The sequence below is a fragment of the Manacus candei genome, unplaced genomic scaffold (genome assembly GCF_025592945.1).
Source record: "Manacus candei isolate 608988 ecotype Guabito, Panama unplaced genomic scaffold, ASM2559294v1 h1tg000035l, whole genome shotgun sequence".
Taxonomy (NCBI): domain Eukaryota; kingdom Metazoa; phylum Chordata; class Aves; order Passeriformes; family Pipridae; genus Manacus; species Manacus candei.
Window position 1 is genome coordinate 1,228,403 of NW_026138083.1, and position 27,393 is coordinate 1,255,795.

The 27,393-nt window shown below is 46.9% G+C and overlaps 4 protein-coding genes and 1 long non-coding RNA gene across 6 annotated transcripts in view; 4 read left to right on the forward strand and 1 right to left on the reverse strand.

Annotated features, from left to right (window-relative positions):
- On the forward strand, positions 1–2,468 carry MALL (mal, T cell differentiation protein like). Its single transcript, XM_051792849.1, has 4 exons — positions 1–168; positions 1,219–1,386; positions 1,492–1,620; positions 1,949–2,468. The coding sequence occupies exons 1-4, from the start codon at positions 67–69 to the stop codon at positions 2,009–2,011; spliced, it is 462 nt and encodes a 153-aa protein (XP_051648809.1). The 5' UTR covers positions 1–66; the 3' UTR covers positions 2,012–2,468.
- On the reverse strand, positions 2,304–19,034 carry ASB3 (ankyrin repeat and SOCS box containing 3). Of its 2 annotated transcripts, XM_051792844.1 has the most exons (11): positions 18,893–18,936; positions 10,968–11,140; positions 9,653–9,863; positions 9,208–9,366; positions 8,201–8,313; positions 7,695–7,830; positions 7,311–7,488; positions 5,848–6,045; positions 4,829–5,080; positions 3,682–3,815; positions 2,304–2,975 (listed from the first exon to the last, which is right to left on the reverse strand). In XM_051792844.1, the coding sequence occupies exons 3-11, from the start codon at positions 9,846–9,848 to the stop codon at positions 2,710–2,712; spliced, it is 1,632 nt and encodes a 543-aa protein (XP_051648804.1). In that variant the 5' UTR covers positions 9,849–9,863; positions 10,968–11,140; positions 18,893–18,936; the 3' UTR covers positions 2,304–2,709. The 2 variants fall into 2 exon arrangements, with proteins under 2 accessions (XP_051648804.1, XP_051648805.1); XM_051792845.1 differs by lacking the exon at positions 10,968–11,140 and having other exon boundaries at positions 9,721–9,863; positions 18,893–19,034.
- Positions 9,872–10,596, forward strand: LOC127473350 (uncharacterized). Its single transcript, XR_007905377.1, has 3 exons — positions 9,872–10,159; positions 10,312–10,426; positions 10,519–10,596. It is a non-coding gene; the product is annotated as an uncharacterized LOC127473350 (long non-coding RNA).
- Positions 10,863–15,943, forward strand: CHAC2 (ChaC glutathione specific gamma-glutamylcyclotransferase 2). Its single transcript, XM_051792847.1, has 3 exons — positions 10,863–11,051; positions 13,038–13,073; positions 13,984–15,943. The coding sequence occupies exons 1-3, from the start codon at positions 10,917–10,919 to the stop codon at positions 14,365–14,367; spliced, it is 555 nt and encodes a 184-aa protein (XP_051648807.1). The 5' UTR covers positions 10,863–10,916; the 3' UTR covers positions 14,368–15,943.
- The window catches only part of ERLEC1 (endoplasmic reticulum lectin 1), a 9,311-nt gene continuing 877 nt past the window's right edge, over positions 18,960–27,393 (forward strand). The window contains exons 1-11 of the mRNA XM_051792843.1: positions 18,960–19,250; positions 19,879–19,983; positions 20,076–20,156; positions 20,638–20,715; positions 20,831–20,894; positions 22,372–22,412; positions 24,197–24,420; positions 25,856–25,985; positions 26,316–26,477; positions 26,773–26,832; positions 27,075–27,199. Of these exons, the coding sequence (XP_051648803.1) occupies positions 18,960–19,250; positions 19,879–19,983; positions 20,076–20,156; positions 20,638–20,715; positions 20,831–20,894; positions 22,372–22,412; positions 24,197–24,420; positions 25,856–25,985; positions 26,316–26,477; positions 26,773–26,832; positions 27,075–27,199 (1,361 nt within the window). The remainder of the gene's footprint in view (positions 19,251–19,878; positions 19,984–20,075; positions 20,157–20,637; positions 20,716–20,830; positions 20,895–22,371; positions 22,413–24,196; positions 24,421–25,855; positions 25,986–26,315; positions 26,478–26,772; positions 26,833–27,074; positions 27,200–27,393) is intronic.

Here is a 27,393-nt window from a genome sequence, read left to right on the forward strand (position 1 = left end):
GTGTGTCCCTTAAAACCCGGTGCAGGCGAGGGTGAGCCGAGTGATCCTGGTGTCAGCTGAGGAGACATGGCCTCGGTGGGTCCCTCCATGGCCTCCACACAGACCGCCCTGCCCTCCGGACCCGCCGTCTTCAAAACCATCCCCTACGCCTTCATCCTGCCCGAGATCGTGAGTATCCCGAGCTCCGCTGCATTACGGCACCTGGCTCACGGCTAAATTCCTGGGAGCAGCCCCCAAATGATCCTGGACACAGCAGTTGTGGGAAGTAACATCTTGTCTTTGAGCCTGTGCTGGACAGGTGGTCTTCGTGATGGGGTTTTTTGGAACAGCTTGAGGACAAGGTACACTCCAGCTCCATCCCAGGGTCACCGGCTGCCATAGGGCTGGGAGAGGCTGAAGAGCTGCTGGCTCCTCAGGGCACAAGCAGCTCTTGTTAGCACCTAGAAACTGCTTGAAAATCAAGGGAATTTCGCTCTCTGTATCAAGCCTGTCTGTGTCTATCCTGTATCGAGTCTTCCCAGGGGTTGAAGGCAATTGGGCGTCTTCTGATGTGTGACATTCCACGATTCTTTCAAGTGCTCGTGGGTCCAGAGGGCACCCAGTGCGACTGGCTGCAATAATAGCTGGTGTACTTTGACACTGGGCTGGAGACCCACACCCCGCTGCTCCACAGGCACAATCCCTGCAGTGCCAGTGGGCTCAGCTCCCCGCAGCAGTTCCGGGCTTCGCCCACCGGAGATGGGGTGGCACAGGGCAGCACGGGCTCATCCCGACAAACCCCTGGTGCTGTTTGTGCACAGTAAACCTGTTGGGTGGATCCAGAGCGAGCTACTGGCTCGGGGCTGGTGTGGGGAGCTGTGAGGAGGCCTCCTCGTGCTGGATTTCAAGCCCTGGGAATTAACGAGCGGGGCAGGGCCGGGCAACGCTGTGGCTGTGGCCATTCACCTTTCCCAGATAAAAGCCCAATTTTCTGCTCAAGCACCAAACGCCTCAGGGTGAGACATTTCCTTGCGTGGAAGGCAGCAGCAAACCTCTCCCTTTCGTAGGAACACTCACTTCCCTTGAGTGTTCAAGGAAACCAGTGCCGCTGTCGTGCCGGGATGCTCCGGGAAGGATGCAGGGCTTCCGCTGGCTGCTGGGGCCAGCCCAGGAGGGACTTGGAGGGCAGGAGTTTTCCTCATCCCGTGCTCACCCGAGGCGCCTGTTTGTCCCCGGCAGCTCTGCGGGACCTGGGTGTGGATCCTCGTCGCCGCTACCTCCGTGTCCCTCCCGCTGCTGCAGGGATGGGTGATGTACGTGTCCCTCACCTCCTGCCTCATCTCCCTGCTGCTCCTCCTCAGCTACCTCCTGGGCTTCCACAGGAACAGCGAGAACTGGAAAGTGCTGGTAAGGAGGGGCCGGGACGCCGGCAGCTGTCGGCAGGGAGGGTCCATCCCAGCCCTGTCCGGCTGTGTGTCCCTCTGGAGCACTCACCCGAGCCTTGCTTTGCAGGACAGTTTGTACCACGGTGCCACGGCCATCGTGTACATGAGCGCCGCTGTCCTGCAGGCCAACGCCACCATCAACTCTGAGTTCAGCCCCAACTCACCTCTCTACTACCAACTCAACAGTGCTGCCTCGGTGAGTGGGCCCGGAGCACCCCGGGCAGGCTGGAGAACCACAATTCCCCCTGGGAGAGGCAGCAGCAAACATTAAAGCCATGGCAGAGCCACCCAGAGCCCGGCAGCGTCTCACCGGGCAGAGCTTCAGCTCCTCACCTTGGCTGTGCTGTGCAGCCACCATGAGCTTCCAGGGTCCACCTTGCAGGGCTGGCTCCTGGGAAAAGTTGGGAACTTTGCCTCTTCTTTGAGGCCTGGGGAGAGCTCTAGGTTGGGAGGCTTCACTGGGAGGAGGTGGGGTTGGACCCTCCCGGCTCACCCCAGCTTGTGCTCTTCTTCCTCCTGTGCAGTTCTTCGCCTTCCTCACGGCCTTCCTGTACATCCTCCACGCCTTCAGCATCTACTACCAGTGAGCCCAGTGCTCCCAGCAGCTTCTCCTCTGCAGGACGAGGGCTTTCCCAGCGAGGGACCCCGCTGTGCTCCCCGAGATGTCCCTGCCCGGCCATGAGGACGGAGGGTCCTTTTTCACTTCACCAGAGGAGGAATTTTTGTTGGCACACGGTGGTGCCCGTGGGGACATTCCCTGCCTTGCCCCGGGCTGAGCAAGGGGAGGGACTGGGCGCAGGCTCCAAGCCTCCAGCTCCGACATTCTGCCAAATGTTGATGACCAAGGGAAGGGGAAAAAAAAAAGAGAACCACTGTTCCTTCAGCAAACAATTTCCTTTCTTATGTTATTTGCCTTTCTCTGGTTCAGCTACATTCCTCCCCAACACATAAATTGGCAATAATGATGCAATACTGTGTTCCCTGACTGTCAGGTTGTGCCATTTGGTAAACGCTGTATTTGGAATAAAGCGTCCACTGACAGATTTTGACCACTCTGTAAGCTGTGTTCATTGAACAAGCTCATTTTACCCCCTGAGTTAGAAAAAAAAAACCCAACAAAACCAGAAAATGTTCGCTTCGAAAGCTACAACAGGCTTTTTAAACAATAAATCATGGAAGTCGTAGCAAAGTTATAGACGTAGTATAAAACTACAGCTTGAAAAGAATTCTTACAGCGGGTATTTACAGTCGTGTCTCCCAATTCCCGTTACAAAACCTGCAGAGTTCAGGCACTGGTGTTGCTGGTGTCGCTCCTCCCTGCATCCTCAGCCACGGAGGGAGCGGTGGGAGGAGCTACCTGCTCTCCCTGCCCCGGGGAATCCTCCAGGTCTGGGATAGCGTTGACCCGCAGCACGTCCAGGTAGAGCAGGTATTCCTGGAGGCAAACCGGCAGCGGCAATTCCCGGATGGCGCGCTCCGAGCGCAGCCGGTCGCTCCTCAGCAAGGACCGGATCTCCAGCCGGCACAGGTGAGACAGGGGCGGAATGAAGGCTGGAAAATTGAACCCCGAGTCAATCAGGGACACTGTGGGACCGCCTGCAGTTCCCTGGATCCCACCCCGGGCTCTGGCAGGTAACGAGCGGAAGTGAAGGGATTTGCCAGTCCTTGAATTCTTCTGTTCCCTTTCCTTTGCCCCCCCAGCTCCCTTTCCCTCTCCATCTGTGGTTACTGGGTGCTCTTACAACACAAATATATTTACTAATAGCAAAGGAAACAAAGAGGGAACTTCACCTCAATTTCCCCAAATAAACCGCTGTGGTTTTCTTTTAGCTCCAAAAACATCCTTTTGGCCTCAAACATTCCAAAGGAAGCATTATTAAATAACATTATCACCTACACATTTCAGAAATCATTACAGATCTTTTAAATAAGAACTGGCTTTGAAAGGAGTCACTAACAGACACCTGAGCACAATTTTTCGGTCACACCTGTGTGTTAAAGCCGCTTTTCTGAAGGGTGAACTGCCAAAAATTCCTGGGCAACCAATTGAATATTTTGGCTGACCACATTTTTGAGCAGATTTGATTTTTTTATGGTTTGTATTTTAATTACTGTCCAAAGCTTTGGACAGAACAGGACAGACACTCCACTGGAAATACAAATCAAATTAAAAAAATAATTTGGAATATCAAATAAAAAAATAACTTGGAAGCTGGTATACACACAGACTTTTTTTTCTCCTGCCTCTTCTGCTTACCAAAGTGGCTCTTGGGAGTCCAGGTGAACTTCTCCTTGTATTGGGAAAGGTATTCCTCCACACCTCGAGGAAGTCTGCTCCAGTTCATGAACTCCAGGACAAAGTTAAGGACGTTTTCACTCGCAGAGAAAATCCTGCGTGACAAAAACTCCCCTAAAATACCATTTTACACAACAGCATAAATAGAATAATGAGAACAACACAGAGAGAGAGCTTTTCTGACAAATCCTTAACAACCTCCATCCCAAGCCTAGAAACAGGAAGCCACTACAGAGAAATCCCAAGTAATTCTACAGCACAAGTCTTTACTGATGTAATTTTATTTCCCTCCGTTTCCTTCCAAAACTAAGTTATTTTTCTAGATGACGGTGTGATGGGTGTTATATTAAAAAGTGGGTGTTTAAACAGAGGAAGTAATTGCTATAAAAAGTATTTGTGGGTTAGGGAGTAAAATATCAAAAAGCACCATGTGTGATATGCAAGGACAGTGAGATTTGTTCAGTCACTGAGTTGCAACCTTGTAGGGTGTTTACTACAGCCAGCAGAAAACACAAATATTTCAGAACTTTAAACAGGAGTTGAATTCTGTAGTGCCCAACTAAATATATTTGTACGTGGGAAAACTTAAATTTAAAAAAAAAAAAACAAACGAAAAAAATAAAGCCCAGACTGGAACATTTGCCACATTGTTTTGTTTAACAATCTTGAACCGCATCCGTTTCCTCTCCTCCCAGCCCTGGCCCGGTTTCACTTCCCATTTGCTTCCCATCCCATCTCTCCTGACCTATTTCTCCCATTTGAAATTCTTCTTACCATTGCTGCATTACAGTATTTACACACACCTACAAAATCTGAGCTAAATTTGGGGGCTATAAAGAGATGTTCTATATAAAAGTCGGGCAGTGATGCCTTTCTCCGGGGGAGTGATATAAAGCAACCTCCCTCCAGTCTGGCTTTCTTCCTACACCGAATTTTTTTCCCGGCTCCAGACGTGGTGGCGTGCGAATGATTTATCTCAGACTTTCCACAGCCCCTCCCATTCCTGATCGTGGCAACTGATTATCAAGGCCCATCCTGGGAAAGCCCAGGTTATAAACCAAGCTTTGCCCGTGGTATTTAGCAAGTAGGGGAGAGGGGCTCTGCTCACCAGAGGGCACACATGAAATTCAGGGGGTCAAAGCCAGCCAGGAGCAGGGAGGGCAGCCACTGCTTGTATTCCTTGTGCACCGTGTTGCTGTAGTGGATAAAATCCGTTAATTCCTCCCCGGAGGGCAGGGAACAGCCCAGCCTCAGGAAGCGCCGAAACAAAGGGAACTTCTTATGGCACAGGCAGTGTCCCAAGTTAACGGCCCGGAGGGTGATCCCGTGCTTCAGGAGAACGTCGATGAAGTGAAAATACCTGGGAACAGGGAGGAGGAACAGGGGCATCCCGTTAAGTTTTCCCCTCAGAAAGCATCTCCCACTTTCAGCATCCAGCCGTATTCGCAGGGAGCTCCGGTTTTAAAAATAAAACCATTTCACTGCAATCCTTTTGTCGTTATCCATCACAACAAGGTGATGACGTGATAACGGTGTGATAACGACTGAGATTATGACCGATAATTAGCGCGCTGCTTTTTAGCTTAGTTAATGATTAGAGGGCACATCTCTTCAGGAAAGTGGTGATATATGTTACCTGTCTCATTCACAGGACATTTAAGTAATTACCTGCTCTGCATCCCTTCCTAAATTATTTAAATTATTTATTGTTTAAGCAACACCAGGACAGAAGGGGGGGAAAAAACAACATGCAAGGATTTTTAAAGACAACTTCCTAGGAGCATGCCATGGACTAAATTCCCCACTAATGAACCTCTAATGAATTTAAAGGCAGCACCTAAGCCATCAATTTTGATCCACACAAGTGAAACGCTCTGTTAGAATCTGGGTTTAAAGAAGATTTAAAAGCCTTTATTGAAGATGTTTTCCCTAATGCAGCACACAGCGGGACTTGGCATTAATATTCCCAAGGAGGAGTGTCTGCAAAGGGGGAACTAAACAGAATTCTGGAAAAAATGCTAAATGACAGGCAACAACTGAGGGAGGAAGGCGGGAAAGTGCACGTTTGAAGTTAAATAAAAGGTGATATAAGCACGAATAGTTTCAAAACAGAAGAGGTTTCCTTACTCTTTTTGGAAGATCATGCACATGGGGGATCTGCAGTCGAAGTCAAGGCACTCCTGAGCATCTGGGCTGAAGCCCTGTTTGAGCAGCATTTCCAGACACGCCCCGTCCCCTCCGTATATGGCGGAATACACAGGGCTCAGTTTGCCCTTGCCCTTGTCACAGATCCGGTCAGTAACTGGGATCAGCAGCTCCAGGATCCTGTAAATATTTCAAACCACTGGTTTCTGATCTCGTGCCATGATTCATTTTAAACACACAGCCAATTTTCACACGGTTTGGAAGAAAATCCTGATTTTTCACTCCCGAGCCTGCACAGAACAACCTTGATAACTCCATACACAGGTCCTTGGCAAACACTGTGCTTTGGCATGGATTTAGGCTGGAAATAAATATTTTAATCCAAACCAGGGACAGCTCTTTCCTATTATCTCCCACTCCTTTTTAGAGCTGCACATTAAATCCAGACTTTTCTGAAGTCTGGAATCAAACTGGAAACGTGAGTTGCAAATAAAAATTAATATTTAGTGGAACAGAAAAATCTTTCTGTTCATAGCTCACAGCTCCAGGCTACATCACATTAGTGACAAACACCAGTTCCTTTACTACTGGAACTTACTGGTGCTGCTTAGGGGTCACCAGTTACGTGCAAATATACATGCAAATCATGGAGTTCCTGAGAGCTCCTTCTCCCCAGTGTCCTGCTACTCCAGAAACTTCCTTCCACTCTTGGCTTTCTGCAGTGGAACTGACTTGTATCACTCAAACTGGCCAAAGCTACAAATGCATTTCTGGAAGGGTTAAAGGGACTGTTTTGTGGCTTTGATTTTTCTGCCTGGTTCAGCTAACTTAATATTTGCACCTAATTACTTCTGCTACTTACTGGTTAGGAATATAATTCTAATTAGCAGCTGTTCAAGCCATGTATAAAGCCATGTCATTTATATTTTATAATGGAGAGTAAAATGGCCATGAAGTGAATTGGTATCTGGTTCAGCACTGTGGAAAACCCTCTAAACTCATTAGAATGTGGATCAAACCCAGGTTAGATGCTGAATTAAAAATTATACAACCAAAGAATGGTTGAGGTTGGAAGGGACCTTAAAGATGATCCAGTTCCACCCCCTGCCATGGGACACCTTCCACTAGCCCAGGTGGCTCCAAGCCCCCTCCAACCTGCCCTTGGACACTCCCAGGGATGGGGCAGCCACAGCTTCTCTGGACAACCTGTGCCAGGGCCTCCCTACCCTCACAGGGAAGGATTTTTTCCCAATATCCCATCTAAACCTACTCTCTGTCAGTTTGAAAGAGACTACTAACAGACATTTAAAATGTGAAAAGAATTAAGACTTCTAAACCACAAATCAGTTTGAACACTCATTTTTCTTCCTTTTAGGCCCGAACTTCCTCCCTGGGGATTATATTTGTGTCACCAGAATCTTCTGGACGCCTTTTCCACCACCTACTTTGCATGGCCCATTTCGGCCGCGGCGTGAATCGGTAACTGCCACTGGTCCTCGTTGCAGTAGAGGTTTGGGTCTGCCCCTGCTGCCAAGAGCAGCTCCACACATTCCAAGTGTCCCTCCTGTGCAGCAATCAGCAGGGGGGTGGCTCTGTCCTTGGCCTGGCAGTTGAGGTCTGCACCTGACACAAAACAAAACCAAAGTCACGTTGGCCGGTGATTATTTTTCCCCGGCGCGACTCCAAACTCAACGAGTTTTCCACAGCAATAAGGAAAGAAAAAAAACACCCCAACCTAAAATTTCAGATTACGTGCAAGAGCAGAACTAAAATTGTGTTTAGTGACAGCTGATGAAGGTTCAAAAAGGGAAATGAAGGCTCGTTATTACCGTGGGACACCAGCAGCCGCAAACTCTCCAGCTGGCCATACTGAGCAGCGACAAACAGGGGGGTAATTCCAAAGTCATCCCTACAGTTCTTGCTTGCCCCTTTCTCCAGGAGGATTTCCATTATCTCAGTGGAACCCTGAAATAAGTATTTTTACTCTCAACCAACGGAAAAGCAAGGAAATTACATCATCTGTTTTCCCCACACACACTCCAAACTGAAATAAGACACAATATGTCAATATTCTAAAGATGCATTGAATAATTAATGGTCAAATAAATCAGACAAGTTTCAATTAATTTATCACATTTGCTCATTTATGTGATAAGTACAAATGGTAATTAAATGAGTTTATTAGCACCATTAAGCCACCATATTTGTAAGTACAACCTTATGACTGCTTAGGTTGGTTAGGAAAATGTATCCAATAAAAATGCAATAAAATAAATAAATTATCACTCAGAACACACCAGTGACATGGAAATTACAGGATGTGCTTAAAGGTTACCTGAAAAGAAGCTTGGTGCAAAGAATTCCATCCAGACCAACAATGAGGACCTTCAATATTTGCTCCGTGTTGGAGCAGAAACTTTATGACCTCTGTGTGTTTATTTTCAACAGCTTCAATAGAACAGTAATAAAAAAAAAAAAAGGAAAAATAATAATTATTAAAGAACTTTCAAAAGAAAGAATTTAAATATTTGGATTTACGAACTCGCTGAAAAACTCAAAAGGTCTCACTGCCAACTTCCTGACATAATAATCAGAATTATTTTAAATTTGTCTTATTTCTTCTTACTGTCTTTTGTGTTTACACCCCAAAACCGTGTTGGAGAATGGAAATTATCCACGAAATTTTTAGTTAAACTTGTTAAAATTCCACCTCCACTGTGTTAAGACAGATAACAAAAGCAAGTTTCTCTCCTCCCTCTTTCCCATGGAACATGGAGACAGTTCCACAGTAGACAATGAACTGCATGGATGCCCAAATTCCCCCTATCTTGGAACAGACTTGGAAACAAAGGTAACACGGGACCTGTGATGTTTGCCTGGCTATGGAGGTAAAACAATAAACACATTTAATCAGATGAGTTAGACTCTGAGGATTCACCGTTTAAAGTATTTAATTATGTCAAAAATAAATCATAGAAGAAATGCTAAAATGGTGGACCTTGATTACTAAATGGCAAAAATTAGTCTTTTCATGTAAGAAGCAGGGAGGAATTAAAATAAAACCAAAAAGACTTGAAACAGCCTCATCCGTATGGTAATCCTGTACCTCCTAGAGCTTTCCTGTGCTAGGAACAAAGAAAAGGTGATGCAGCAAACCAATTTGGTTCGACAGTTCTGTTTTAAAACACTGCCTGAAACAGATTTATCCATAAATATAAAAGGGGGATTTCCAGAGCCACTCCATCTCTGAGCCTAAACCCTGGTATTTAGGCTACAAGTCTATGGGACACGGAACAGGAACTTAATTTAAAGTTGGTTTTTTGGGATTTCAGGAAAGCTGACCTAGGAAGAGCGGGGTGGTGGCGTCGGTGGTGACATCGTTGAGGTCAGCCCCGGCTTCCAGGAGGACACGGAGACATTCCAAGGCCCCGTGACGTGCCGAGAGGTGCAGAGCACACAGCCCTTCGAACGTCCTCGAGTGGATGTAGTCATCGGATGGGGCTACAGAGAGGGATGAGGAGGGGGAAAGTGGGATATTCAGCAGCAAAGTACCAAAATACAGTTATTTTGAGAAAACAAGGGAGTTATTTGAGATGTGTGGCCTACAGATGTGCCTCTTCCAAACGTCACTGGCGAGCCACAACCTGCCAATTTCTCTTTACCACAGCTGTGAAACCACGCAGGAACTCCCAAAACAAGTTAAGAACACGATAAATCTACATCGTTTCTATTTTCTACGACAGGGCAATCGAGCAGAAAACCACACTATTTACTATGTTCTCTTTACCTGCACGAATGAGCAGCCTCAGGCACTCACTGGAATTGTGTGCTGCCGCTTCGTGGATGGGCACCCACCTCCTGTTATCCGGGACATCGATGCTGTATCCCTGAGCAATTAATTTCCTCAGGATTTCAACGTTCCCTTCCCTGGCTGCAAGGCCCACGGCCGAGCATCGGTCGGAATAGGCCTCCGTGAAATCCATCCTTGGGATCGAACTCTGCAGGAGGAAGAGAGGAGGGGAAAAAAAAAAAGAGATGCGTGTTGGTACAACCTATGTAAGAGAGAGGTTTTTGTTTGTTTTGCAGAGGGTTCGGTTTGGTTTGTGGGGTTTGGAGGAGGGTGGTTGTTTGTGGGGTTGGGAGGAGGTGGTTGTTTGGGGGGCTGGGGGAGATGGTTGAGGGGCTTGGGGATAGAGGTTGTTTGTGGGGTTAGGAGGTGGTTGGTTGTGGGAAGATTGTAGGGTTGGGGGAGATGGTTGTTTAGAAGGTGGTTGACTGTGGGGATTGGCAGAAGGTTGTTGGCAAGGCTTGGGGGGGAGGTTGTTTGTGGGGTTGGGGGGGGAGAGATGGTTGGTTGGGAGACAGCTGTTCGGTGGGTTTGAGGGGGACTGTCAGTGGGGTTGTGGGAAGGTAGTTTGGGGGTTTGGGGAGGTGTGGTTGTGGGAGGTTGTTGGCAAGGTTTGGGGGGGAGGTTGTTTGTGGGGTTAGGGGGGAGACATGGTTGGTTGGGAGATGATTGTTTGGTGGGTTTGAGAGGGATTATCAGTGGGGTTGTGGGGAGGTAGTTTGGTGGATTTGAGGGGGACTGTCAGTGGGGTTGTGGGGAGGTAGTTTGGTGGATTTGAGGGGGACTGTCAGTGGGGTTGTGGGGAGGTAGTTTGGTGGGTTTGGGGGGGTGGTTGTGGGGTTTGTGGGAGGCGGTTGCGGGGTTTGGGGGCGAGGTTGTTTGTGGGGTTGGGGGACGGTGGTTTGGTAGGTTTGAGGGGGACTGTCAGTGGGGTTGCGGGGAGGTAGTGTGGTGGGTTTGTGGGAGGTGGTTGCAGGGTTTGGGTGCCTGTTCGGCGGAGGTGGTTATCGGGGGGACTTGCGGGCGGTTTTCAGGGGGATAAGCGGCTCTCCCCGGTCGGCAGGGACCGCGCCAGCCCCGTCCCGTCCCGTCCCCGTGCCCCGCGCGGCCCTGAGGGCAGGCGGCAGGCGGCGGGCGGCAGTGCCGGTGCCCCCGCCCGGAGCCGCCCCGCGGCTGCGCGCAGGCCCCGCCGGGCCGGGCCGCCATGTGGGTGTTCGGCTACGGCTCCCTCATCTGGAAGGTGGATTTCCCCTACCAGGAGAAGCTGGTGGGGCGCGTCCGGGGCTACAGCCGCCGCTTCTGGCAGGGCAGCACCGACCACCGCGGGGTGCCGGGCAAGGTGAGCCGCGCCGGGGCCGGGGGGAGCGCGGCCCTCAGCGCCGGGCCGGGCACAGGCCCCGCCCGCCGCCGGACGGGCACCGGCGACGACTGCAAAAAAACACAACAGACAGCATAAGGGACTGCAAAAAGAGGGGCTCGGGAACGGCCAGATCTGTTCTTGAGGCTGTCAGATACCTGAGGGGCAAACCCCTCGGTGAGGGCAAACCCCTCGGGGCGGGCGCCGGGCTGTGCACAGGGAATGGGAAAAGGCAGTAACCTCCTCGCTTTGTATTTCAACTTATTCTGCTCTCAGATCAAAAAAATGCACGGATGAGGAGATATTTAAAACCCGATTGGAAAAGGAGAAAATAAAATTTAAAAAAAAAAAAAAAGAAGAAAACAAAAAAAACCAAAAAACTAGCAAGAAAAAGAAACCAAAATTCCCAAGGGAGTGACATTCCCAGTTGTCACGAAGACATAATGGGAGTGAGGATAAAGTGTGACCTGCACCCAGTAACTCCACCGTAAACCTGGAATAAAGCTTTAAAAAAGAGCTCCTCCTGCAGAAAAAAAAAAAAAAAAGCTTAAGGATTATTTTAAAATAACAGCTTGCTGTGTGCGGCTTTAAGGATTATTTTAAAATAACAGCTCGCTGTGTGTGGCGTGGAAGGAAGTTTCATCTAGGTGTAAATAACACGATAAAACACCTCGCACAGAGCTTAGAGATAACACGGCTTGAGCTGCCACTGCTCCTTCAGTCCTGATACGTGTTAAAAAACAGCAATAAAACGAGGAAAAAGCAGCTCTTCAAAGTATACAGCAACTTACACCTTAGTTGTGTTTAAAAAAGATTGTCAGAGAATTACTCCCAGTAGTACAAGCAGTAATTAATCCCTCTATCAACAAGTATTTAGTTATTTGTTCCTTACTGTTTGTTTTGGGTAGTTCCAGGCGAGCCAAGGACTCTGGGAACCAATACACTAAATACCCTGCCCTTCCCTGGGCAAACAGATCCTTCTCCCACCACACACCCCACCTGAACACGAAGAACCTCTCAGTACCTCCCTTCGTATTAAATCAAATCAATTCAGATAAAATTTAATGCAATTAGGCTGCAGTTCTGTAAGGATAAGGTTGCTTTCCACCCCAGAATGTCTCTTCAATCCACGATTTACAAAAATCTTCTTGACCAGTATTGAGGGCACAAGTTATGGAAGTATTAATAGCTATGGAAAAAGCTTTCCAAAAGGAACACCTAAGTTATCTTCCATGAATCATGGGAACAGACCTATTTCTCCTCAGGAAATAGGAATCATTTGGTGTTCATCTAGTTTTGTTGCCTTATTTTATCAGTCAGATCAGGAATAGAGGGCTCATGCTGCATGCTGGGAGAGAACTCATTTGATGCCAAAATTAGCGATTTTAAACTGCAGATGTAGTTCAGCATAGGGGTTTATGTTTTAAAATTTTATAAAAGGAATTTCAACTATTGTGTTTCCAGTATTTACACACTGGCTTCTTACTCTCCCTACAAAGAAGTATCTTCTTGGGAAAAATAAGCCATTTGCAAGGTATTCTCCCCTCTGTCCAGCGAGGCCCCAAGGGCTCCTTGAGGACAGTTTTACATTAATGAAACCGTTAATTATCACTGTTACTGTACTGTTAATAAATAATCACTTGTTTTAAACTGGAATAGAATTCAGTCTGGACGGCACATGTAAAGCAAGGACGTTGAAACCCTCCCCATTTCTGACTGCCCTTCATTTAATTTCTGTGTTGCAGACACCGTCCACTCAGAATTTAACATTCAGTTTATCAAAGTTAGTCTGATACAGATCAAAAGCTATTCTCAGAAAATATTTATACTGGATCTAGACCGTATTGGGATTGTCCTGGATTAGTTCTCTGAGTCTTTCATTGTTTTTTTCTCGCTTTGTTTTAGTTTTGCTCATGATTTAGGGTAAAAGCCTCTAACTGAGTTATGGTTTCTTCTTTTACATTTCAGCCTGGAAGAGTTGTGACTCTGGTTGAAGATGCTGAGGTACAGAACTCCTGTCTGTCTCTGTGTCCAGAATGCCCTGTTGTATTCCCAATCTCTCTTAATTGTTGCTTCTTTACAAGCAAATAATTGTATTATCTTTAGGGAAAAGTTCTCCTAGCGTTTCTTGGAGTTACACCAATGGCTCTTGATTGTTTCAGATAATCAATCTAATCTCAGAACTTGGTTGTAGTTTGGGTCTGTTATTACCAAAGGGACATTTTAAAGTATTTTCTGGAGTAGTCACTTTGGCCACCCAGTTGTAAGATGCAGAATTTGATATAAACATATATCAAACATACATCATTTGATGTAAACATCAAGTGATGTGACAAGTCTGTTCTAATTTCAGCGTCACCTCCTGCAGTTGAACAAGGTGTAGCCTGATTTTGAAGGTACGTGGGCAGCCCACAGCAGTGCAGGAGAGGCTGAGGGAGCTGGGGTTCTTTAGGCTGGAGAGGAGGAGGCTCAGGGGAGACCTCCTCATTCTCTGCAGCCCCCTGACAGGAGGGTTGTAGCCAGGTGGGGGTCAGGCTCTTCTCCCAGGAGCCAGCAGTAGGACAAAAGGGCTGGGTCTTCAGCTGTGCCAGGGGAGATTTAGGTTGGATATTAGGAAGGAATTTTTTACAGAGAGGGTAATCAGCCATTGGAATGGGCTGGCCAGGCAGGGGGTGGATTCTGCGTCCCTGGAGGTGTTTAAGGTGAGACTGGATGTGGCATCAGTGCCATGGGCTGGGAACCACGGCAGGGTTGGATCAAGGGTTGGACTTGATGATCTCAGAGGTCTTTTCCTGAGATTCTCTGATTCTATGAACTGCCTAAATAAAGCAGCCCTTTCAAAGAAACAGCCACAGGACTGGTTTAAGAGAGTTTTGCCTAAATACTGAGTACCCTTTGGGTCTCCTTTGTCCAGGGGTGCGTGTGGGGCGTCGCCTACCGGCTGCCGGCGGGGCAGGAGGGCGAGGTGATGGCGCACCTGGACTTCAGGGAGAAGGGGGGCTACAGGACCACGAGCGTCATCTTCTACCCCAAGGACTCGTCGGTGCAGCCCTTCGAGGTGCAGCTCTACATCGGCACCCGCGACAACCCCAACTACCTGGGCCCCGCGCCGCTAGAGGACATCGCGCGGCAGATCCTGGGCGCCGCCGGGCCCAGCGGCCGCAACACCGAGTACCTCTTCGAGCTGGCCAACTCCATCCGCAGCCTCGTCCCCGAGGACGTGGACGAGCACCTCTTCTCCCTGGAGACGCTGGTCAAGGAGCTCTTGAAAAAGCACCAGCCCCCCAATTGTCTATAAAGCCACGTCCTGCTCTCTCCAACGACCTGGTTCCGTCCCGCTCTCTCTAACGACCTGGTCCCGTCTCCAGAGGAGTTTTTGTGGCTCTGGTAACTGGGAGGAGCGTTTCTCTGTGCTGTGCTACCTTAATTAGCGGTGCATATCTTTAATTAACGCTGCGTTCAGAATAGGAGTCGGTCATTAAAATTACCAGAATCGTTCATTTCAGCAGGGAAAAGGTTTTAGGTGTGGTTTTGGTCTTTCATCCAAAGTAGTCTTTCATCCAAAGACTACACCTGCATGGGAATCTCACTAAGCTTCTCTTTGTTTAAAGATATATATATTTTTTTTAATTATTATTTCAGGTCTAGCATTAAATCTTTAGATTATTTTTAAATAGCATATTCTAAATAGCTTATTTTTAAAATCAGCATTCAGAGACAAGTCCCACAGATCTAACTGGTGGTTTCTTGTGATTCAAGACCACAGTGCTACTACAGAGAGAAATTTTGCACAGTGGAGCATTTATATCAATGTTCAGCTGCTCTGAAATGAAGTTATTCCACTAAATTAGTCATCTTGCCCTTTATGTATTAATTTATCCTTAAATGCAGAGGATAAACCTCTTTATTGTCAAGGAAATAATTCCTTTTATTGTCAAGTCCTGACTTGGACTCAAACGAGCCATAACCTCTCAGTGCCTCGCTTTTTAAGCCTAATATAAAGAATAAACCCCAAATGGTAAAATTAACTAAGAACAGGACTTGAAATCACAACCCAGCAAGAAGAGAAACTCTCACGTCTGTTACTTTTAAACGCTGTTGTTGTTCTCTTAAAAAATCCACCCAGCTCCGAGGACAGATTTTTAAGCCTGTTTTCAGGGATTCACTGACAGGAGGTAATGAAGGAAGGAACCCTCTTTTCAGTGACATCCCAAGAGGGTTGGGGAGCCCCCAGTGTAGGCCAGTTGGCTTCCTGACTCAACCCATCAGCACATGGAATTCCCGTCCCAACGCGGATCTGTCTCGCTCCTCAAAAATTTATTTTTATTAACTTTTAACAAAGTATATTTTTATATCTTAACGTAAATGGTCCTGTTTCAACCACCAGGTAACGTCTGTTCTCTCAGCCAGGGAATGTGTTTTTAGTGGCTGCTTGGAGGCCTGGATTCTGCACCAGTAATTGCAAGAAATGTCTCTTTTCCCCTAAAAAGGTCACCCCTTTCTCTTCTTTGCATCTTCCTGGTTTAGACTTGTGAAAGTAAAACCACGTGCAACGCCATGAACACTGTCTGCTCTCTTAAAAATTCCTTCTAAATTTAAAAACTCTTTCCTCAAAGACTGAGCCTTGTTCCTTAAAACAGGGCAGGGGGGTGCTCTGTGCTCACTAATGATCCCAAACCATCAAGGATGATTCTCTCTCTAAAACTCTCACTGTTTAAGCACTGTGATTCTGTGTAGCTCCACATGTTCTGTCTTTAATTGTCTTCAAGGCTTTGTTGGTTCATTTGCTTCCCAAATCCATAAAACGTGGCAATAATACACATTGTATGTGTAGAACTCCAGTGCAATAAAAATGCATCGCGTTGACTAACAGGGTTGGAAGTTTCCAAAAATGTTATTTTTAAAGTGTGTCCATAGGAGGATGGACATCAAGGTGTGTCTTAATTACACCCAAACGCGCTGGGAATGAGGATGAAAAACAAAACACAACAGCTCCTATAAACTGTGCCACCTTAGAAATTAATTAAAGCACGGGAAATAGAATAATAAAGATATAAATTTGTTCTTGCTGCGTGGGATTGGAGCCACTGCTCTCCCTGCAGGTTTGGTCACCACCAAAAGCCTTTCAGTCACCACAAAAAAAAATTAATGTACACCTTTTATAGGCCATTTAGGCTTCTTTTTTTTTTTTTCCTGCTGGTTCAAACTCAAGCTATATTTGTGCAAATTATAGAGATTTCAGATACGGCTTCACTACACGAGCACACACACAAAGCTACTGCTAAACCTGTTCCCAATCTTGCCCTGTGCATATTAATTTATCCTTAAATGCAGAGGATAAGCCCCTTTATTCTCAAGGAAACAATTCCTTTTATTGTCAAGTCCTGACCTGGACTCCAACAAGCCATAACCTCTCAGTGCCTCATTTCACTTTTTAAGCCTAATATAAAGAATAAACCCCAACCAGTAGAATTAACTTAAGAACACGACCTGAAGTCACAACCCAGCAAGAACAGAAACTCTCACATCTGTTATTTTTATGTGCTGTCCTGACCCCTTCTCTTAAAAATTTATATATGTGTATATACAAGTGTGTATACACAGGCACATCTATTTATATACAGGGTATATTTCACACACACACACACATATATACACAAGTGTGTCTATACAGGCACATCTATTTATATACAGGGTATATTTCAAACACACACACACACACACATATAAACAAGTGTGTCTATACAGGCACATCTATTTATATACAGGGTATATTTCACACACACACACACATATATACACAAGTGTGTCTATACAGGCACATCTATTTATATACAGGGTATATTTCACACACACACACACACATATATAAACAAGTGTGTCTATACAGGCACATCTATTTATATACAGGGTATATTTCACACACACACATACATATATATAAACAAGTGTGTATATACAGGCACATCTATTTATATACAGGGTATATTTCACACACACACATACATATATATATATAAACAAGTGTGTCTATACAGGCACATCTATTTATATACAGGGTATATTTCACACACACACACACACATATATAAACAAGTGTGTCTATACAGGCACATCTATTTATATACAGGGTATATTTCACACACACACATACATATATATAAACAAGTGTGTCTATACAGGCACATCTATTTATATACAGGGTATATTTCACACACACACATACATATATATAAACAAGTGTGTCTATACAGGCACATCTATTTATATACAGGGTATATTTCACACACACACATACATATATATAAACAAGTGTGTCTATACAGGCACATCTATTTATATACAGGGTATATTTCACACACACACATACATATATATAAACAAGTGTGTCTATACAGGCACATCTATTTATATACAGGGTATATTTCACACACACACATACATATATATAAACAAGTGTGTCTATACAGGCACATCTATTTATATACAGGGTATATTTCACACACACACACACACATATATAAACAAGTGTGTCTATACAGGCACATCTATTTATATACAGGGTATATTTCACACACACACACACATATATATAAACAAGTGTGTCTATACAGGCACATCTATTTATATACAGGGTATATTTCACACACACACACACACACACACATAAACAAGTGTGTATATACAGGCACATCTATTTATATACAGGGTATATTTCACACACACACACACATATATATAAACAAGTGTGTCTATACAGGCACATCTATTTATATACAGGGTATATTTCACACACACACACACATATAAACAAGTGTGTCTATACAGGCACATCTATTTATATACAGGGTATATTTCACACACACACACACATATAAACAAGTGTGTCTATACAGGCACACTATTTATATACAGGGTATATTTCACACACACACACACATATAAACAAGTGTGTCTATACAGGCACATCTATTTATATACAGGGTATATTTCACACACACACACACACACACACATATAAACAAGTGTGTCTATACAGGCACATCTATTTATATACAGGGTATATTTCACACACACACACACACACATATAAACAAGTGTGTCTATACAGGCACATCTATTTATATACAGGGTATATTTCACACACACACACACACACATATAAACAAGTGTGTCTATACAGGCACATCTATTTATATACAGGGTATATTTCACACACACACATACATATATATAAACAAGTGTGTCTATACAGGCACATCTATTTATATACAGGGTATATTTCACACACACACATACATATATATAAACAAGTGTGTCTATACAGGCACATCTATTTATATACAGGGTATATTTCACACACACACATACATATATATAAACAAGTGTGTCTATACAGGCACATCTATTTATATACAGGGTATATTTCACACACACACATACATATATATAAACAAGTGTGTCTATACAGGCACATCTATTTATATACAGGGCATATTTCACACACATTCATATACATACATAGGTGTATATATACAGACACAGTTTTTTATAGAGATGCACACACAGGGAACCTTTAGAGCGCTGTCTTACACTCATAACCTCGTAGCTGTCGGTCGTGTTTAACCCTCAGCGCAGACACTAATGACCGAAGTTAATTACACGCCTAATGACCGAAGTTAACCACACGCATCCCGCTCTCCCCCCCTCCCTCATTCCTCCCTCACTCGCCCCTTCGCCCCCCTCACCGTCCCCCTTCCCTCCCTCAGTGCCCCCTTCCCTCCCTCGTTCCCCCCTCACGTCCCGGTGCCCGCGGACCTCACCTGCGTTCGCGGCGGGGCCGCCCCGGATGCTGCGGGGACGGGGCTGCGGGCGCTGCCCCGGTTGTTGATGGGCGCTGCCGGAAGCCGACGTGGCGGGCGGCGCAGCGCGGCCTCCGCGGAGCCGCCGGCCGGCATGAGGGGCTGCGGCCCGCCCTGCCCGGGCCCCCCGAGGGGCTGCGGGCCGCCCTGCCCGGCCCCGGGCCCCGCCAGGGGCGGCGGCGGGCCCCGCCCGGCCCCCGCGCTGCTCTGCGGGCTCCTGGCGGCCGTGGCGGCCGTGGCCCAGGGCGGCCGAGCGCTCCCGCAGCTCAGCGACGACATCCCGTTCAGGGTGAACTGGCCCGGCACGGAGCTCAGCCTGGTGAGGGGCACGGCGGGGAACGGGGCACCCGCCACAGAGCGGGGACGGGGCTCGAGGGCTTGGGGGACACGGCCTGAGCCTGGGAGAATCCCGGCGGATTGGGTCCTGGCAGCGTGGGGAGGGCTGGGAGAATCCCGGCGGATTGGGTCCTGGCAGGGTAGGGAGGGCTGGGAGAATCCAGGGGAATTGTGTCCTGACAGCGTGGGGAGGGCTGGGAGAATCCAGGGGGATTGTGTCCTGACAGCGTGGGGAGGGCAGGGGGTAAAGGGGGATGGCTGGGGCTGGGGGGTAAAAGGAAGGTCTTTATAAGAACCGTACAGGGAAATAGGGAAGCGGGAGTAACAAGGATGTGGAAGAGAAGTGGGATCTGGGGGACAGGGGGGATGTGGAGGAGAAGTGGGATCTGGGGCATGGTGGGGATGTGGGTGGAGGTGAAGGATCGAAGCAAAGTGGACAGAAAGCAACCCCCAGCCAGTTTTAACCACCAATTAATTATAGCCTTGTGCTATAATTAATGCCCAGGAAATACTCTGGAATCAGCAGCACCAGTCAGTGGTTCAGGGGTATTTCTGACCAGTAGCATTCAGAAAACCCACCTGGCTGATGCAAAGGTTGGTCGTTTCCACAGCCCACGACTGGTGTCCTGTACAAAGAGGACAATTACATCATCATGACCACTGTGGATAAAGAGAAATACAAGTGTATCCTGCCACTGGTAGCCAGTGGCAACGAGGTGAGTCCAGCAGAGTTACTTTGAAATTATAAAGGGGAGATGAGCCTTTATCGTGTCATTTTTAACGTCACAAAATATCCCTTCTGTTCCAGGAAGAAGAAAAGGACTATAAAGGCCCTACTCCAGGGGAACTGCTGGAACCTCTCTTTAAGCAAAGCAGCTGTTCCTATAGAGTATGTTACTTCTGTGTTGGTATTAAATGCTAATTAAAAGGCTGTGTGTGGTCCAGTCCGTGTCAAGGTTTGGGTAGTAAATCAAGTACTAGTTCAGTTTGAAATAAGGTCTCTGCACCTTTATATCTTAATATTGCAGATAAAATTCTGTATGACCGAAGACATCATGATTCAGAGAAATTGTGTTGCTACTGTAGCAATTGGAAAACGTGGATTTTACTGACAATTTTACCTATTTATTTATTTATTTTCCCTTTGTTTTATCTGTGTGAGAGTCAAGGAAGCTTTGCCTGGGGTGGTTCTTTGGAACATCACTGAAATGTTTGGGGAGCACTGAGAGCCCTCACTGTGCTCTTGTTTTTGAGGGTGCCCCCAGCATGCCCACACAGTTGCTTGGGTTGCAAGCCCAACGTTTTTGGGGGGTTTTGTGGTGTGTAAATGTATCTAAACGTAATTTTTAAAAATGTATTTCAATTTTAAGATTGAGTCTTACTGGACTTACGAGGTCTGCCATGGCAAACACATCCGTCAGTACCACGAGGAGAAGGAAACGGGGCAGGTGGGCTGCTCACAACCCCTTCCCCCTTGGCTCAACTCCTCCAGAAGGCTGGAATTCCTTCAAAAAGCAGGGAGAAACAGTCACTGACACCTGTTTTACCTTCTTCTGATTGCAGAAAATAAACATCCAGGAGTACTATCTGGGGAATATGATGATGAAGAACCCGTTATCAGAACCAGGTGTGTCTCAGATTATTATATTTTGCTGATGGTAATGAATTGTGTGGTTTTTAATTATTCCTGGCTGAGAAATACAACTGTAAAAAACTGATTCCCAGTGCAATAGAGTAGAATTTTGTAGATTGCTTGGGTTGTTTTCCCAAATAAATAGTTTTCAGTTAATTCTTTTTGGCACCTCTCCTTGCATCCATCCTGTCAGTTTTGCTGTGCTAATTCATCAGCTGCGTTAATCTGCAATAATTAGTGCCAGGGAAAGAAAACAGAGGATTTAAGACATGGAATCAGTGTATGACAGCCCAGTCTTTGGCAATACACCCTTTTATTTGGGGGGGGGGGAGAAGTGTTTTTCAGACTGTGAGCAGAGGGCAGAGAACGTAGCACACCTTGGGCTCTGCTGGTTCCTAACACAACAGAATCTGCAAACCCAAACACTTACCTTTGCTGGTAGATTTGATCCTTGAACAGTTTGGGAGTCTTTTTTTTTAGGGAACCTGGCGCAGATCTTCAGAAATACTCAAGTGCCTAAGGTGGGACTCAGGTGGAAATCGAGTCGCTGAGCTCCAAACTCAAAGAGCAGTTTAGAGGAACTGATTTTCAGAGCACTTTTTGCCTGTAAAATAGTCCAAAGAAGTCTTAAAAAGCCAGAGACTAAGCATTCATTCATCAGGGTTGATGGAAAGAATAGAAAAAAACATCCTCTAGGTTGGGGTTAGTGTTTAATTCTAGGCTGGTGTGTAACAGGTGGGCCTGTTTTCCTGTTCCAACGTTTTCCTAAAAGTGATTAACTGAACACTGCAGTCTTTTGGAGGGGGTTTAGTGCTATTAATCCCATTCCTGGATCCCTGCCTGCAGCCCTCAGTTAGGTCTTAGTCCTGGAAAAAACAGGGCCTGAGAAATGCACTGTTTGGCATTTCTGTGGGAGTGAGTCACAGGGATCACTGGTGGTGCCTCGCTCTCTGGGGTGCTGCTGCACAGAACACAAGATGTGTCATTCAGGTCACAGTTTTGTGGGGCTGGGTGCTGAAATGATGTGAGATGATGCTTCAGGTTGTCTCAGCTGAGTCCTTCAGGCTGCTGTCCCTCTGCCCTTCCTGCTGAGGTGGCAGATTGTGTCCCTTCCCTGCTTCCTGTGCAGCAGCTCACGCTCCTCCCCAAGCACCTGCCTGTTCCCTGTCCAGTTCCCTCCCTTCCCAAACAGGAGCAGCAGCAGTGACGTGTTTTCCAGCCCTGCCTGTGGTGTGAGGGCTGAATTAGGCCTGTCCTACCAACCCCAAATTGTTTTAAGACCGTGCTGACTTGTATTTTGCTCTGGACCCCAGATCACTGGTTGTCTCTTTTCTTTCCTCTTTTGCACCTGCAAGTGGCTCTTGGCAGTGCACAAAGTACCAGCAAATACACAAACCAGATAAGCTTCTCTGTATATAATTTCATTTTACTTCAAGTGCACAGACTTACCTCGTTCTTAATTATTCCCCAGATCAAGAAGAGAAGGAAAATTCCAAAGAAGGTGCAAAAGAGGCAAGTGAAAAATATCTGTTTTAACTTTTCCCATCAATAGTAGAGGCAATTTATACAGGATCATAGAATCCCAGAAGGGTTTGGGTTGGAAGGGACCTTAAAGATGATCCAGTTCCACCCCCTGCCACGGGCAGGGACACCTTCCACCAGCCCAGGTTGCTCCAACCTGGCCTTGGACACTTCCAGGGATCCAGGGGCAGCCACAGCTTCTCTGGGCAACCTGTGCCAGGGTCTCCCCACCCTCACAGGGAAGGATTTCTTCCCAATATCCAGTCTAATGATGAAATGATGTAATTAGTCCCTTCCCAAAATGAGTATCAAGAAATGAAACTCTGTTCCTGAGCTGCACTTTTCTCACTTTTAATGATCAGTCCCAGCTCAGAAATTTAATTTAGTCTTGCTACTTAAATCTTGCCCTTCTACTTATTTACAGTATTCTCATCTTAAATAAGATGAATTCTGTGCTCTCCTTAACCACATAACCACAGACAGTTATTTTCCCAGCCACATTAGAGGTCTCCATCCCCTTAATGACACTTCCATAGACTTTAGGTAGGGAGAAACACTTAAAGCACAAAATCCTTAAGAGATTGAGTTGCTGACCCATCCCATAAAACTCTGTGCTTCCCTTTCCCACTTGTTTAGGCCCCAAAATTCAGTTTGAGTTTCCAGGTTTACATCAAAACAATGGAAGTACCTGAAGCATGTTGGAGTTGGGAATTAGCAAGAGCAGGTTTGACCTCATTGCCAGTTATCCTTCATTTTCCTGCTGAAATGAAGGTTTTGTGTCCGTGTCCTTTATAATAACCCAGATATTATAAAGGAGTGGCTGTGCAGTGATCTCAGCAATATCCAGGCCTGAGGAGCATTTTGGAGGTCACTGAGGGGGCAGAACGTGGCCTATTTTAATGGCAGTGGTAGCTGTGCCTCTTGGAAAGTCAAGAAAAGCAGGTGTTTTGTAGTGTAGCTGCTTTTTTTTTTTTCAGTTTCAGAGGAAATTTAAGAATATTACTGCCTTGTTTTCTTTTTTTTTGGGGGGGGGACAGTATTTATGAGCACTTGCAGTGTCTGGATTTCAGCCTATAAAGACTTTAGGTGTGGAATCTCTAGCCAGGAAAGGGCATCTTCACCCTTTAACCTTGTGAATGTCTTACTGCTTCACTCAGGGAACAGTTTTTGGGAGGGTCAGTGGCCTGTGACAGTGGGATGTGGCTTAAAAGCCAGAGCAGGTGAGGGACAGAAAGGTCTTGGATCCTCGGAGTGTCCCGACCCCAGAAGGCACCTCTGTGTTTTAGCCCAGAGCCCCATTTGTTGTGCACTGAAAACCTGCAGTAGCTCAACCAGCACAGGTGGGAAAAGGTCAGTTTTGTGGGTTCTGGCATAAGCAGAATTTTGGGAACCCAAGAACTCCGGCTGCTTCCAAGACAGGAGCCAGGAGAGGGACTTTACCACTTTAGGGAGTTCATTCCTTGAAGAGGAAGCTGGATAGAACACAAAGGAACAAACCCAAAGAGAGCTGACCTACAGGTGTGAAAAAGTGGAATTACTTTGTACGTACCTTAAACGTTGTCAGTCCGAGCCACAGGCGGGGTGGGATCCTCTGGATAAGGAGCAGCCCGGGCTGGGAATGCCGAGAGGGGCGGTGCAGGTGCCGGGGTGACTTCTTGGGGGTGGCTTTGGCTGCTGAAACACCCGAGCAGCTCCACAGGTCTGGTTTCACCCCGGCGGTGGTGGTGGGTTCCAGAAGAGTGGGAGGGGCTTTCCCTTTGCTCTCCCCCGCGCAGATCCCCACGAAGAACATCGAGGGGCAGATGACGCCCTACTACCCGGTGGAGCTGGGCAACGGCACGCCCTGCAGCCTGCGGCAGAACCGGCCCCGCTCCAGCACCCTCATGTACATCTGCCACCCCGAGGCCAAGCACGAGATCCTCTCCGTGGCCGAGGTCACCACCTGCGAGTACGAGGTGGTGATTCTGACCCCGCTGCTGTGCAGCCACCCCAAGTACAGGTAGGGTGCCACGGGGCGGACACCCCGCTGCGGGGTCTGGGGCACCTTGGCTCCCCGTGAAGTTGCACCACGTTTGCACTTCGTGGGCACCCGCAGGGATTGATGCCAGGTGGGAAGCAGGACTTGAGTTTCAACAGGCACCGTGAAAACACAGGATCACGGAATCAGCCAGGTTGGAAAAGACCTCCCAGATCATCCAGTCCAACCCTTGCTCCAACCCCGCCGTGGTTCCCAGCCCGTGGCACTGATGCCACATCCACTCTCACCTTAAACACCCCCAGGGATGGTGACTCCACCCCCTGCCTGGGCAGCCCATTCCAATGGCTGATCACCCTCTCTGTAAAGAATTTCTTCCCAATATCCAACTTAAACCTCCCCTGGCACAGCTTGAGACCAAAATGGGCACTAAAGGCAGATTAAGAACACTTCTTTTAGCTTGTTACTTCAAGGTCTTGAGGGATCATCTTCATGGTGTTTGAAGACTGCAGATACCACACGTGTACACAGGCTTTTAAAATCTCTACAAAACCAGAAAAATGGTCTGCAGCTATAACCTTAACGTTGATTTTAGTTCCTCACAACATGAGGAGCTCTCTGGAAGCCATTTTCGTGTGGAGAATTCACAGTTTCGGTGTTATTCGCCAAAAATCAAGTGTAGGGTTCTTTTTTCCTCCCCTTCCCTGAGCTGTACCTGTGCATCTGAGGGATCCCTTAGTCTCAGCCGTGCCTTTTTGGACCTTCCAAGGGGCGTAAAGAGAGGTGCAAAGGGAATAATATGACATACAGACACGGCAGGATAACAGACAGGATTCCTGGCTTTACACAGATGTTGGAACAGGGGAGTATTTAATCCCTGTTCTGAAACAGGCCACCAAGTCTGAAGGCAAAACCCTGCACTGTGCATTTTATAAACACTTGGCAGCTGGAGTAACTAAGTTAAAGGTTAAATGTTCAGTGTCTATAATAAATTTTCTCCTGTAGATGAGCTTGCACATACTCTGTTATCTGTTTACTGTGGGAGTCTTTTAAGCCTCTGTATCAGCAGCAAAATAAATAGAAAGTGCCCAGGCCAGTGGTTCTGTCGCTTGGTAAGAATAAAATGCAGAGCTGCTGCCTCCTTCCAAAGGGAAGGCATGGAAAGCTTCCTGGCCACCACCAGGAAACACTTCAAATAAACCTGCAGGATCAACATTCCCCACCTCAGTCAACAAGGAAGGGTGGGGGTGGCAGGCTGGGAATGCTGCTCAGTGGCACCACGGGGATCACAGCCCACTGTTTTAAGCACAGTGCAGTTTTTTCCTGCTGTGTGTTCCCCCAAGCAGCCCCTCAGCCTCCAGGGCTTTCCCCCTGCACTGCCTGGGCAGAAGTAGCTGCACTGAGGAGCTCCCAGCTCTGCTGAGGTGAAGGTGTGACACGTTCCTACCTTGTTGGGCAGGTTCAGGGCTTCCCCCGTCAACGACATCTTCTGCCAGTCTCTGCCGGGATCCCCACTGAAACCCCACAACCTGGAACAGCTGGAGAAACAGCAGGAGATGCTGAAGACGCCTTTCAGGAGGGTCAAGGAGGTAGGATTTGTTTTCATTTTAAAACAGAAAAAATATTTTCCATGTTTAACACGTTCCGTAGGGTGGTGTCAGCCTTTCAAACAGCCTTTAAGCTTTGAGACCATCTGTAACTCACCTGATCTGGAAGGGAAACAAAGCAAGTCAGTTTGGGCTACTAATATAAAGTTTTTGTAGCCTTTTTTAGCCTTCAGGTCACAAATGTTTGAAGGTTTGGACTGGAATTTTCTTTCAGCTAAAACTGACCGAAACGGCCAGCTGGGCTCAGCGTTCAGTAATTTATCTGATTTATAAGACTTTGCAGGGGATTTAACTGCAGCCTTTAAATTTCAGGAAGAAATGCCTTCAACAAAAGAAGAGAAGTTCTCTTCCATTCACAAGCCTGTGGCTGTTGGAAGCCACCAGCTGTTAACAGTGGGGACAACCCACATCTCCAAACTGACTGATGAGCAGCTCATCAAGGAATTCCTTAGTGGCTCCTACTGCTTCCACGGGGTGAGGAACAAGGCTACATGGAATAAATAGCTACTCCTTACCTGCACATCCTGCTTTATGTGTTTGCTTAGTTTTCACCTTTAACCTCTCTGTTGAAATTCGATTTATTTGAGCAGCGAAATGAGAGTAGGTAATGAGAATCTCACTCTGTTAATTGATACATACGGAGTTTTACAGCTCAAATTTAGGGCTTAGGGTCTGGAGGGGAAGGCACGGGGTTGTTTTGGGGTGTTCTGGTTGTTTTAGGGGTTCTGGTGGTTGTGTTTTTTAATGCTGAGGTTGTACCTCTCCCCAGGGTGTTGGCTGGTGGAAATACGAGTTCTGCTACGGCAAATACGTTCATCAGTACCACGAGGTGTGTTTAAATAGTTCTGGTGGTTCTCTATGTTTTACTTATTTTACTTTTGTAGTGCATTTGACAGATGGCTGGGGGAGGTTAGAGGATCTGGAGGTGTCTACCTTTTAATTTTATAGTGCATTTAATAGATGGTCGTGGGGGTCGGAGAATCTGCCTCCTTTTCCTGGGCTCAAGAAGCTGGATTTCAGAAAGTAAAACCCTCTGTACACTGTGTCATTACCAGCCTTTCATTTTTTAAGGACAAGGAAAGTGGCAGGACCTCCGTGGTCGTGGGTACCTGGAGCAAGGAGGAGCACGTGGAGTGGTCGAGGAAGAACGCGGCCAGAACCTTCTACCTGCGAGAGGATGGCACCCAGACCGTCAGGTACAGACACTGCTGCTGCCACCCCTGGCACGGGAGAGCCCTGGGAATACTCACCTGATTAACAGATACAACCAACTGTCAAGAGCAGCCTGTTAAGATTTATCCCCCCCCCCCCAAATCCATATCAAAAATAAGTAATTCAGCACTCGGGAGATGGTGCAGAATAAAACCTTCCACTACTGAACAGCCCTTTG